The 12,362-nt window shown below is 38.4% G+C and overlaps 1 protein-coding gene across 2 annotated transcripts; it reads right to left on the reverse strand.

Annotated features, from left to right (window-relative positions):
• Positions 1-126: 126 nt before the first annotated feature.
• On the reverse strand, positions 127-8,852 carry LOC147234131 (HMG box-containing protein 1-like). 2 transcript variants are annotated; one of them, XM_086146909.1, is made up of 13 exons: positions 8,722-8,852; positions 7,515-7,630; positions 6,546-6,653; positions 6,227-6,437; positions 5,159-5,330; positions 4,419-4,530; positions 4,028-4,122; positions 3,575-3,731; positions 3,353-3,497; positions 3,141-3,259; positions 2,655-2,841; positions 2,406-2,547; positions 127-2,309 (listed from the first exon to the last, which is right to left on the reverse strand). In XM_086146909.1, exons 2-13 carry the CDS (start codon positions 7,603-7,605, stop codon positions 2,292-2,294), a joined length of 1,557 nt encoding a protein of 518 aa, XP_086003035.1. In that variant the 5' UTR covers positions 7,606-7,630; positions 8,722-8,852; the 3' UTR covers positions 127-2,291. The 2 variants fall into 2 exon arrangements, with proteins under 2 accessions (XP_086003035.1, XP_086003036.1); XM_086146910.1 differs by lacking the exon at positions 8,722-8,852 and adding an exon at positions 8,299-8,641.
• Between the last annotated feature and the right edge of the window lie 3,510 nt (positions 8,853-12,362).

Consider the following 12,362-nt stretch of genomic DNA (forward strand, 5'->3'; position numbering starts at 1 on the left):
TACCTCTAACACACACACACACATACACACACACACACACACACACACACACACACACACACACACACACACACACTCACACACACATACACTGCAGCTATCTCATTAAAAACAGGACAAAAAAGTTTAAACTGTTAACTTTATTTATACTTTAATACATTGTATTGCATTGTATCCCAAGATCAACCTGTACATGACATTGTATTTAAGAAAAGTCAAATAATCAATCCACATCCATGAGAGGTTGACAAAGATAAAGTCAAAACAAAAAAAAATATATTTTGTATACAATCATATCAATATTTGTCATGACATATTATACTGTAGCAGTCACACAAAATAAAGTGTATATAGTGCGTCATTAATAAACCTTGTAAGCAATGTGAACAGTTGCCCTGGGAGTATGATACATAAACTTCAAGTCTTCTATTTAGCGTTCATAAGAAGCAGACAAACATTTAATAAATTATTTATAACAATATAATATTGCTACTTGCAAGCAACCTTTTTAAATGTTGTTGTTGAGCATTTGACTGCAAATCTAACCTCACTGTCTATTTATTTAACAACTTGTACCATTGTGCAACAACATAAGGGTGTCTTAACCCATTTATTAAATGTCCTCTCCTCATAAGAGCTAAGTAGAGGGGCTTAAAATTCAGGATGCCCTGTTTTACTCTTTCTGCAAATAAAATCGCTGTCACAAATACTCACAAATACTAATCCACTTTCATGAGTAATTTTTTTCTATTTGAAATGAAAATGAAATTTGAAAAGAAAGTCAATGGCAAGCATCTCTTTTACATCAACATGGTCATTAAATCTTAACATATCAGAAAAGAGAATTATTTTTCAAAGCTGTCAAGTCTACTTAAGAATGATGAAAAAGGGAAATGCTGACAAACTACCTGCCTAACAGTGGCTAAAAATGTTTTTAATTGTTAATAATTGTTATATTTGGAAAATATTTCGACAAATGTGAATTTTAACACTTTGGAAATTAAACTGCTGCAGTGACGTATTCATGCAGATATCATGACATACATGGACTTCAAGAAACAGATGTTTGAATTTTTGTATTGTTTTCACTTTTTTCTCATTTGGCTGGCCCAACTAGAAACCATTATTAGCATGACACATCGCAAATGTAGGTTAGACATGTGAACCATCATCCCTCATTTATGTGCTTGAAAGCAAACAGCTTACTTTTAAAACTTTTCTCACATGGTGTTATATTGATTTTGGCACGTAATAGCATTAACATGAACCACAATAATGTGAACTGCTTGAAGACACACTGTTGAATATGACAGGAGGATTTTGTAATCAAGTTATAGCATTGGAAACTTCCCCATTTGAATATGTTGTGTATCCAAGAAGACAATACATCAACTCCCATTAGTCATGGGTGATGTAGGTAATTATGGGCTGGTGTGTGTGGTAGGCAGCGTTTATTTCACTGGGAAACTGTATTTTCAAAATAATTATAAAAACCCTGCGAGGAAGTGAGAGGATCTTCTTCCTTTTGCTGCTAAAAAACAGGCTGAATATACTCGCCATAACTTTGGTGCTGCAGAAAATCTACTATTCTGAAGCCAGGGCCATTGTGTGGGAATTTGCAGAGCTTATTTTATCATAAAAACAAAATATTACGTGTATTTAAATGACATAAGTGATAAAATATGCAGTATACTAAGGCAAAAATATAGTTGATATATTCCCTAATATATGATTGTGTAAAAAAGGCTACATATGGTACTCTACTTAAACACTACTGCACCTCAACATCCACGTTTCAAGCATGTAACAAGAATCTATAAATCAAGTCAATTTTTGTTTTTTAATTCCCGTAACTATTAAATAACTCATGACATAGTCCCCTATCATTTGCGTCATTTTTTTAAATTTGGATAAAAATTTCCTCCACGGTGCTTTGTAGCCTTCAAACATTTTAAATGGCTATTTATGCAAGCTCAAAATCATTTTTTAAAGAAATATAGATTTATGATATAAAAATTTACATGTAAAAGCTTTTAAAAGTACAGAAATAAGAGGAAAGTGTTTAGAAAAAGCAGAGGCTGCTACATCTTTTCAGCATTAAGAAATATGCTTCGGATCTTTGAGGGATTGGAATTAGATGGGTGTTAACGAAATGCAATCGTGTAGCACAGGAGTTATGCATAACTATCCCTCATGTGCTTTTGTGTTTGTGTGTCTGTCTGTGTGTGTGTGTATGTGTGTGTCAGTGTACTGCTGGCTATGTTGGTTGTCCTTGCTTCCTGTCTGCAGCTCTAATTCCCTTGACAACCCTGTTGGTGAAAAAGAAGGAATCAGACAATGGAGTAGAGCCCTCATAAAGCTTTATGTGTGTGTGTGTGTGTGTGTGTGTGTGTGTGAGTCCTCACAGAGCTGGTCCGTTTACGTTTCCAGCAGTCTGGGTTGAGTCTTTTCTGTTCATCAGCCAGAGCCTTTGCCTGCATGGTGAATGTTCTGCGCTCCTCATTTCGCATTTTCTTCCACTGTTCACCAAGTAGAACACTGATAGCTCTGCAACACAGAGATGTATGCACATAAACACACACACATACAAAACGGTACATGGTGACAGCCCAGCCTCTTGTTTACAGTCTGTGATACAGACGATGTGCACTCACCTGTTGTCCTTGCCTGGGTACATCTGTGTGTACTCCACTCTGAATTTCTTGGCAAACAGCATGAAGGCATTCATTGGCCGCTTGCACTTGTTAGTATTGACATTACTAGTTCCTGGTTCATGGCTATGCTGTCCTTTGGTTGGCTTGGTTTGACTTGTAGAGTGTGGACGGCCCGGACTGTGAGCTTCTATGGATTTTAAACAAGTTCAAATGAGGTTTTCTGACCACGACTCTCCAGCGGCTCATAATGAAACCAATGATGATAACAAGAAAAACAAAAGTTGTTTCAACTTCTGTCTCATTTTCTCCTTAGCTCTGTGGGTTGATAATCATATTACAAGAATCAAGTCTCACATCCTTTACCTCTCCACTTGCTCAGGACACTGGTGAGACAGTAATTTGTTTATCATAACAGTATGATCTGACCCAAACCTGAAAGTTTATTAAGTTTAAAATTAGATTTTCAACATAAAGCTGACATGCAACCTTGGAAAGTGTCTCTATCTGGAGATACGGCATCCCCGCTGGACTGGGAGGCCCGTCGCCGTCTGGCCATACTGCTTAACACATAAACCGCTGAGGAATCCAGGGGAGTGAAGTCATAACTGAGGAAGATCCACATGAAATCCATGTCAATGGTAAAGACCCTGCCAATCACTGAGGTGTGTCCTCTCCATGCTATTATTAACTATTTTTACCTCCTGAATGTGTCAAAGACCAGTGAGTCGTCTGTATGCTTGGCATCTCTGTGTCCTGGAGGCAGACACACATCTCCAACCTCCATTTCATAGCAAGGTATCCCATAATGCACCACGGTCAGGCTCGGGTAGAATGATGACCAACCTGATTGGGGAAAAGAAAGTACAAACGTTTGTACATCCTCTAAATATCACCATGTTTGTTCTCTTTGCAAAACATGCCTTTGCTTTTGACGTAGAAGGGATGGTCTAGTTGGCACTGGACCGTCATGGGGGAGTGACCAAATGCTCCGGGGTCAAATGTCAACTGTAGGACAGCATGACCAGAATTCACACACTCTGAATGCTCCAACAGGCGCAAACCGTCAGAGCCATAACTCTGAAACACAAAATACACAATTCCAGTTTCATAACAGGGCAATCACAAGGGGTGAGGGTTAACTTATAAATCGATCTTGATTTCTTTCCCCTTACCGCTCTTTCCCCTTTTCAATTTAATTGTTTCTTTTTCACAAGTACTTTATATTTAAAGCCATTAAATAAACTGAATTCAATATTTTGACTGACGCTGCTGTTTAGGGCAGATTTGCTGAAATTGTCAAACACCAAGGTGGGTTAGCACAAACGCACTGGAGCTACGATCACTAGCACATCAATGGTTACTGTTTATTGTACATTTGAAGATTTGTGCTGCAGCTTGTCACTGGAGTCCAGGTCTTGAACGTCCTGCCACTCAACATTAGAGCCTCTGTGGAAACGCAGACGAGTCCCTGATGAGAGAAACGAGATTTCAATAAGAGAAGAAAATAAATATCAATATATTCACGTGGCCCTTTCCTCTGTATTGGTGTATATGAGGTGTGTGGATTGACGATGTCTCAAGAATAGTAAGGATTAAGATTAGGATTGTCCTGCTTAAAGTTTTGGCTATTACTTTTTTGCAAATTTTCCTACATGTTTCAGCTGATGGCCATGTCACGCTTTGTGAATTTGTGAAAAACACGTGTAAGATGGAGTATAAGATGGTGTGTGTGTGTGTGTGTGTGTGTGTGTGTGTGTGTGTTACCTTTGAGAAAGCAGTGCCAGGCAGTGGGTGGCCAGGAGAAGCTCCAGGCCATGTCTTCATCATCAGACAGGGATGATCTGGTCGACGTTGCCGAGCCACATTCACTGCTCGTCTGAGGAAACATCACGTGTTAGAGGTGCAGCTCCTTGCAAAACACACTTTAGCTGGAGGGAAGTCAAGTTTAGTTAGTTAAAAATAAGTCCAGTGAACTTTCACCATGACAACACAGTCAGTATGCCTCCCCTTTGTGACATCACATTTCCCCGGCACACACTTATTTCGTGATTTCAAGCGAAAGATGAAATTCAGCTAAATTTTCCAAATGAATTTGCTCAAATTTGCACGCACTATTTTTATTCTAAGTATATTATGATATCAAAAAGTGAACGGATTAATTCACTGTGATTTATTATTTATTACCTGATTTATTGGCAGTATTTACATACTTTCGTGTAATTTCTTTGAACTCATTTTCAAGCAATGTCTTTCTTTTTTGAAGTTTTACTTTTGTATTCCCAGATAATTGGTTAGTGAGCTAATTCATACAGTAGGTAGTCATTGACAGATTTACAGGTGGTTTATTTACATTTTCAGATATTCTTGAATAATTTGAGGTAATTTCCTGCTTTCTTTGAGAAATTACTTTCAGCCCAGATTCAAGGTCAGTCAGTAGTCAGACTCTAACCATTAATTATTCCTTATGTTTAGTTTAGTTTTGGTCAAAAAAAAACTTTCTCTACCCTGCTGTGGCGTCCCTCTCTGCCGCGACTTCTCTCAGGCAACATGGTGGCACTGGAAGAAGGGGGTATTGAAGTAGAAGGAGGTGGAGGAGGAGGGGGAGGAGGAGGAGGAGGAGGGCGAGCGTAGGAATGTAGATCCCTGCTGGTGCTGGACATGCAGGCAGAGGACGGCCTGAGAATGATACACATAAATCCCAAGTGTCATCGATGTAGTTAGAAGGTGTGGCAATTACGTCAACATAAGGAATCCCCTTAATAAACTAACAATGACTCAAGGAACTTCAGATAGCTGGTGCAATTTGCCAGGAGTGATGAGCTGAACACATGAGCTGCTTAGCATCATCATTATTTTCACCTGATAGACAATACTGTCAGATACCAAAACTCTCATTTAATTCTTTGCTAGGCAAACATGTAGAGCCAACAACTTGATAGCTCCTATCAAATGTTTCATTTCACTATTAGCTTTTGTATTTGCTCTAACTGTTAAAATAGTAATTTTCATATTTTTCCTTTTATGTATTTTGTACTATTCTGAATGATTGTTCTGTGTTTGGTTTATATTATTAATTTGGATACATTTCTCAAGGACTTTGGCCTCAAACCCTGCACATGAATACTTCTTTTTGTCATTGTTGGATGTAACACATTCTAAATTAGTATTTAATTAACTATTCATTGATACAGTTATTTATATATATATATATATATATATATATATATATATATATATATATATATATATATATATATATATATATATATAAAATATGTATAATGTGAGGAGTTTGCGTGTTCTCCCCCCCTGGAAATATCTAAATATGTCTTTCGAATTTAGTATTTTTTCCTAATATTTTTATATTAATAAAAGTATGTCTACATTTGAATTACATTGAGACAAAAAAGATTTATGTAACACATTTTAACTAATGTATTAAATGTATTCTATCTTGAAAATGTTAGTTTTGAAAAGCAACAACCCCAAAATTTTAAATACTGCCTCTGCAGTTACTGCACAAGCCACCTATTACAACTTATGATGTTGGGTCAGTGCCTCTGTGTCCCTACCTGCTAATGGGTGACCCCTTCAGAAGTGGGCTCTCTGGTCCAGTGGCAATGTGTGCCAGCTGTGTCAGCCAGTGTGTGTCCAGCAACTGTGTGCTGTGTGCTTGTGTATGCATGCATCGCTCTTGGTGCGACATGCCCACATCCACCTGGTAGACAGGTTGAGAGGCCAGTTCTGTCTCCTCTCTGAGCTCCTGCAGGTGTGGCAGGTCATCTGGGGAGAGGTTGCAAACAAGTTGTGAGGAACTTTGTGTCACACTTACTGAGTGTGTTACTGTGTGTGTGTGTGTTTTGTGTATTCATCTGTGCTTGTCTGACATACCATATTCCATGTATGAATCGTTGCCAGGGGAGACAGGTGAGGACGGCAGTTGATTCTCACGGCTGAGTGAGCCCTGTGATCGCTCTTCATCTGTATCCATCATAACTTCTAAACATGGGGAAAGATCCACATGGGTATATTAGGGTGGAGTTGTACAGACAAAGTCATGCTTAGACTCAGATCGCCTTGTTCCAAGATGCACTGCATATTGGTATGAGTCCACTTAGGTGAAAAACACCCCTTATATGTTTATCAAAGAGGAAAATAGACATTTAAGTGTTTACTTTTTATTACCTAAGAATTCTCTAAAGTTGAGCGGCAAGACTGCTCAGTGCTGACAACATCTTTTTGGGGGTAATTTTTCTCCATCTTGGACAAGTTAACATTGACTGTTCAAACTCTTCAGGTTGTGTTACAACATTAACTGTTATAAAGGTCTTGGTCCAGACACAAACGTGAGTAGTTTGGAAGGCAATGCCTCCGAATAAACATTTTGCAAGGAGAATATTAAGGCCAACATTGGAACTTGACATAATTATGCAACCAGGCCAGAACAAAGGGGAACTCCATCATTGTTAATTTTGAAATGACCTGCCTGAGGAGAGAATATATATATATATATATATATATATATATATATATATAGAGAGAGAGAGAGAGAGAGAGAGAGAGAGAGAGAGAGAGAGAGAGAGAGAGAGAGAGAGAGAGAGCAAAAAATTGATATATATATATATCACTTTTATATATATATATATATATATATATATCACTTTATATATATATATATCACTTTTTTGCTCGCTCTCTCTCTCTCTCTCTCGCTCTCACAATATTTTAAAATAATAATATAATATTATTTAGCCTTTTATGTGTACTTAATGTACTTAATGAATACTTGTCTTCAGTGAGACCACAAATGCAGCACATTTCTACTGACAGTCAGTGACGCGAGAATCCTGTTTTGTGTACCTGAATGTCCACACTGACGCTCAGGCTCTTTTACTGTGTGATGTTTGGTACTAGTGGACAGAACAGGAGAGGTCACCACCTCCCACACCATGATGTCCACGGTCAATGAAATACCCCTGGATGAGAGATGTTGAGACAATGATCAGCATGTTTTAAAGTCAGGGCAATGAAGACAGAAACAATGAGCAACACTTAGGAAACATTATCACATTTCTGTTCCTAGGATCAGAAGATAATATATATTATATATATATATATACTTTATACTATACTATATACTATACTACACACACACACACACACACACACACACACACACACACACACACACACACACACACACATATATATATATATATATATATATGAGAGAGAGAGGAGAGAGAAAGTGAGTGAGAGAGAAAGAGAAACGAAGAGCAGAAAGATCACGTAAGGTGACTGGGCCGTGGCTGTTTACGTAATAATATATGAAGCTCCGTTCCAGTTCTCTCTGTTGCGTTTAGAATTTAGAGCGACTCTAAATTGAAAAACTTTTTACCCACGAAAACATGAAAGGAATGTACGTCAATCTTATCTATTTCACAATAATCTTGTCATGTGACACCCTCCTGTTTATAAACTTTGAGAGCCTGCGCGCATGCGCGTATCGAGCCCATTCATTCAATACTGAGAAGGGCAACGACAATACGTTCAAACCGAGTTTTCAAAAGAAGCACAAAACATGAAATCGATCAGTAACAACGACCTGATGGTTATTTTAATATCGACTGCTGTTAAATGTTACCATTGTCAACTGTCCCGTGCTTTGATAGGCGATGCGGTGATAGTTGTTTGCTCGACGAAATACATTTGGGTTCGATACGGAGACTTTAGTCGACAAAAACAAGGAAGGGCTTTCATTTTGAGCTACTAACTATATCGGTGTTATATTAACGAAGGATCCGCTGTACAAATATGGTGCAATGATTTAAAATGGTCGGACGCGCTTGTTGCGAAAAGGCAGTTTCAGACAAACAACTAACGTCAACAATAAGGCTGTTAGAGCTACCAGCAAAGATCGCATTATCTGATAGAAACGACAGCTGTCAGTCTCTAATTGTCCCTCCTCCACAAAGTTCGAGGATAAATAATACATTTCTCGCCTTCGTAGATCGAATTCGACGCTTCGAAAGCCAAGAACAAATTCAATGAACTTTCTTTAACTCACCAAAACAGTCGCCTTGTACGGGAGAGTGGGCTGGTATAAACACAACGCCCACAGTAAGCCCCTTGGTCCGAGTGGCTGTCAATCAATTACTACTTGGCCTCTCATTGGTCCGTTCAGCAACGACGGGGTACCTTCATTATCATTTCGGCAACAATAAAATACTGGGTGGGTTAACATGACAGATGACGACGCCACACAGTTACACAATCAGCATGTCTACCTTTCAAATAGTAACGCTGTTACGGACATCTATGCTTCACGGAATCGGCTGTTGCATTTTTAATCTGCGTTACAGTTCATTGCACTTGCATGTGCATGTTCATGTGCTGAACAACAAATCTTTCCACTCGAAGGTGAGAACTAGTCCACTGATGACAAATGTGAAAGGAAGACGATATCATTCACAGTGTTAAGCTTTTCATGGATTTGGTTGTGTTAAATACTGACAATCAAATTTGGAACAAGCAGAGCCTCACTTTACTTTCCTCCCATAATTGTTTTCCCCTAAAATGTTTTGTCCTTAAGTTGTTTCCTTAATAAGTCGATTTCATATCCCCTTGGTTCCTCCTGAAGTCATTTTCCGTTCAGGTTTCCTTTTGAAGAGATACCATCTTTCAGCTGTTTCAATTTCGAGATGAGTCCTGCTCAAGATAAATTCTTTAGTTTTAATTTTCGTCTTCAAAAAGTCGAAGCCCACAAACCCGGAAAAAAGCCAACAAAACTACTAAGATTAAGAGTTATTTTCTTTTTTGTATGATGGCTTGTAGGCTGCACACCGGCTACATTTATTCTTGAAAGATAATCATGTAAGAAAGAGGCAAAACCAGATGAAAAGATCAAGTATGACTGAAAGTATTTCTCTTTAATTCACAGATTTCCACAACAGACGTGGTGTGCTTTTTAAGGTTTGCTCACTGTAGCTCCCAGTGGTCGAATCTGGAATTAAATTCAAGGATTCAAGACTTTTGTTACAATTCGTTCCTCAGAGTGCAACGAAATTCAATGTAATCAGAAAAAGACACAAACAACCTTAAAAGGCAGCACACAACACAGTAATACAATAATAGCAGCATGTCTGGGTCATATATATATATAAAAGAAAAAATATACGACAAAAATATAAATAACCTCTAGTGTCTAAATAACATTAAGAATAGGTAAATATGTAGAAATAAAAAAAAGGAAAGAAGTGAAAAAAGCTGAAATAATGGTTTATTGTACTGTACCGTATGTGAGGATCAAGTGTTCATGGTTGTACCAGATTTAGTATGATGACTGCTCTGGGGTAAAAACTGTTTTTCAGTCTGTTTGTTTTTGTATTGATTGTCCTAAACCGCCTCCTTGATGGCAAAAGTTGGAGTAGGTGGTGGCCGGGGTGGGATGCATCCCTGAGGATGCTGTGGGCTCTGTGTTGTAGATGTCCTAAAGCTATGGGACAGAATGGCTGATCATTTTTTGGGCAGTGTTTATACTCCTCTGTAGTGATTTCCTTCCTAATACTGGCCAGCTGACTCCAAAGTGCAGCGGTAAAAGGATGTAGGGTTTATAAGAAAAACTAAAACAATTTTCTGTTGCAACATATGCTTTGTAATAATAAGTAGAAAAGATGAGATGTTGGAGAAGAGGACTTGTTGGAGGCCAAAATGATAACAGAAATTTAGTTTTTCATAATAAGTAACGCAATCCTCCAACTCAGAACCTTCACAACAACATTTCTCCACAACATAATGATTTTTCTGAAAGGTTTTGACCCCAATTCATCCCAGACTTTGAAACATTGTCTCTGTTTTGTAAAAAAAAAAGACATAACAATGAAATCTTTATTTGATAAAATCAAATAAATGATGAACTAGTAAGCACCCCCCATCCATGAAAAGTCAGATACTTGAAAGTTGAAAAAAGTGTAACAATGAAAGTTATTAAATAATCAACAGTAAAGTCAAAGGAAATAGGATGTGCATCTCCTAAGTTACAGACTATGAGCGTACACATGTTTTGGATCAAATCTGTGCAATTAAAGAGGTTTCCTCATTACTGATGTGGAAAAAAAGTACGGTTTCTTTAGAAGGGCCACTCAATCACCATGACAACCAAGGTCTCACACAGCTTCTAATGGTCCAAGAAACAATTGATTTCAAGTTTTTTTTAATTTGAGATGATCAAAAACGAGGCATTTTGCAGCTCATATCTTTCAAACATTTCCATGTCTCATTTTAAAGAATAACCTGTTTTTGAAGTTACAGTGCAGTATAATTTATTTGCAACTACAGTTTGAGTAGGCTAATGTGTTTAATCTTGTGTCCTAATGTGTTTAATCTTTTTCATTTAACTACAGATATTTGCTTGATTCTTGAGGTGGAACACTATTCGGTCTTCTTTTCAGAAACAAAGTGTCCTTCACTATGTGAAATACAAAGCTAAAAATGCATTTTAACATTAAAAGCCATTCTGATCCAATCCTTCATGGTATTCTAGATATGGGATAATAAAGATGCCGTGACATCTTTTGATTTCTCTTAGAATATGTTCTTTAAAAGGCTTTAACCATTTAAACAGATCCACGTAGGACGAAGTCAGTATCATCTTCTTCTTCTCCTTTTGGCTTCTCCCTTCAGGATTGCCACTGCGAATCAACCTTTTCCATCTGACTCTATTCTCTGTATCCTCCTCTCTTACACCAACTAACTTCATATCCTCTGTCACTACATCCAGAAATCTACTATTTGATCTCCACTCCCTGTAGCCTCACCGTTCCCCCTGAGTTCCTCTCATTCACAAACATATAGTCTGTCTTGCTGCGACTAACTTTCATTCCTCTCCTTTCCAGAGCATACCTTCACCTCTCTAGATTTTCCTCTACATGTTTTCTGCTCTCACTGCAGATCACAATGTCATCTGCAAACATCATGGTCCATGGAGATTCCTGTCTAACCTCATCTGTCAGCCTGTCCATCACCATTGCGAACAAGAAGGGGCTCAGAGCTGATCTATCCCTAATGGAGTCCCACCTCCACCTTGAACTTCTCTGTTACCCCTACAGCACACTGTACCACTGTCTCACAGCTAGCATACATGTCCTGCACCAGTCTAACATACTTCTCTGTCACTCCAGACCTCCTCATATAATGCCAGAGCTTCTCTCTTGGCACCCTGTCATATGCATTTTCTAGGTTGACAAAAACACAGTGCAGCTCCCTCTGGCCTTCTCTGTACTTCTCTATTAGCATTCTCAAAGCAAATCCTGCATCTGTAGTCTTGTTCTGGGCATGAAGCCACACTGTTTTTCACAAATGCTGACTTCTGCTCTCAGTCTAGTTTCCAGTACTCTTTCCAATAACTTCATTGTATGGCCCATCAACTTTATACCTCGAAAGGTGCCGCAATTCTGCACAGCCCCCGTATTCTTGAAAATGGGCACCATCACACTTCTTCTCCATTCTTCAGGCATCTTCTCACTCCCGAAGATCCTGTTGAATACTCTAGTCAGAAACTCTCTTTGACACTTCCACACCTCCACAGGTATATCATCAGCACCAACTGCTTTTCCACTCTTCATCCTCTTCCTCACCTCACTTCTACTAATCTCTGCGACTTTGTGGTCTACAATAGTCACCTCCTCTACCCTTGACTCTCTTTCATTC

This window comes from Fistularia commersonii, chromosome 5 (assembly GCF_037954325.1).
Source record: "Fistularia commersonii isolate RoL2024-O1a breed Wild chromosome 5, RoL_Fcom_v1.0, whole genome shotgun sequence".
NCBI classification, from domain to species: domain Eukaryota; kingdom Metazoa; phylum Chordata; class Actinopteri; order Syngnathiformes; family Fistulariidae; genus Fistularia; species Fistularia commersonii.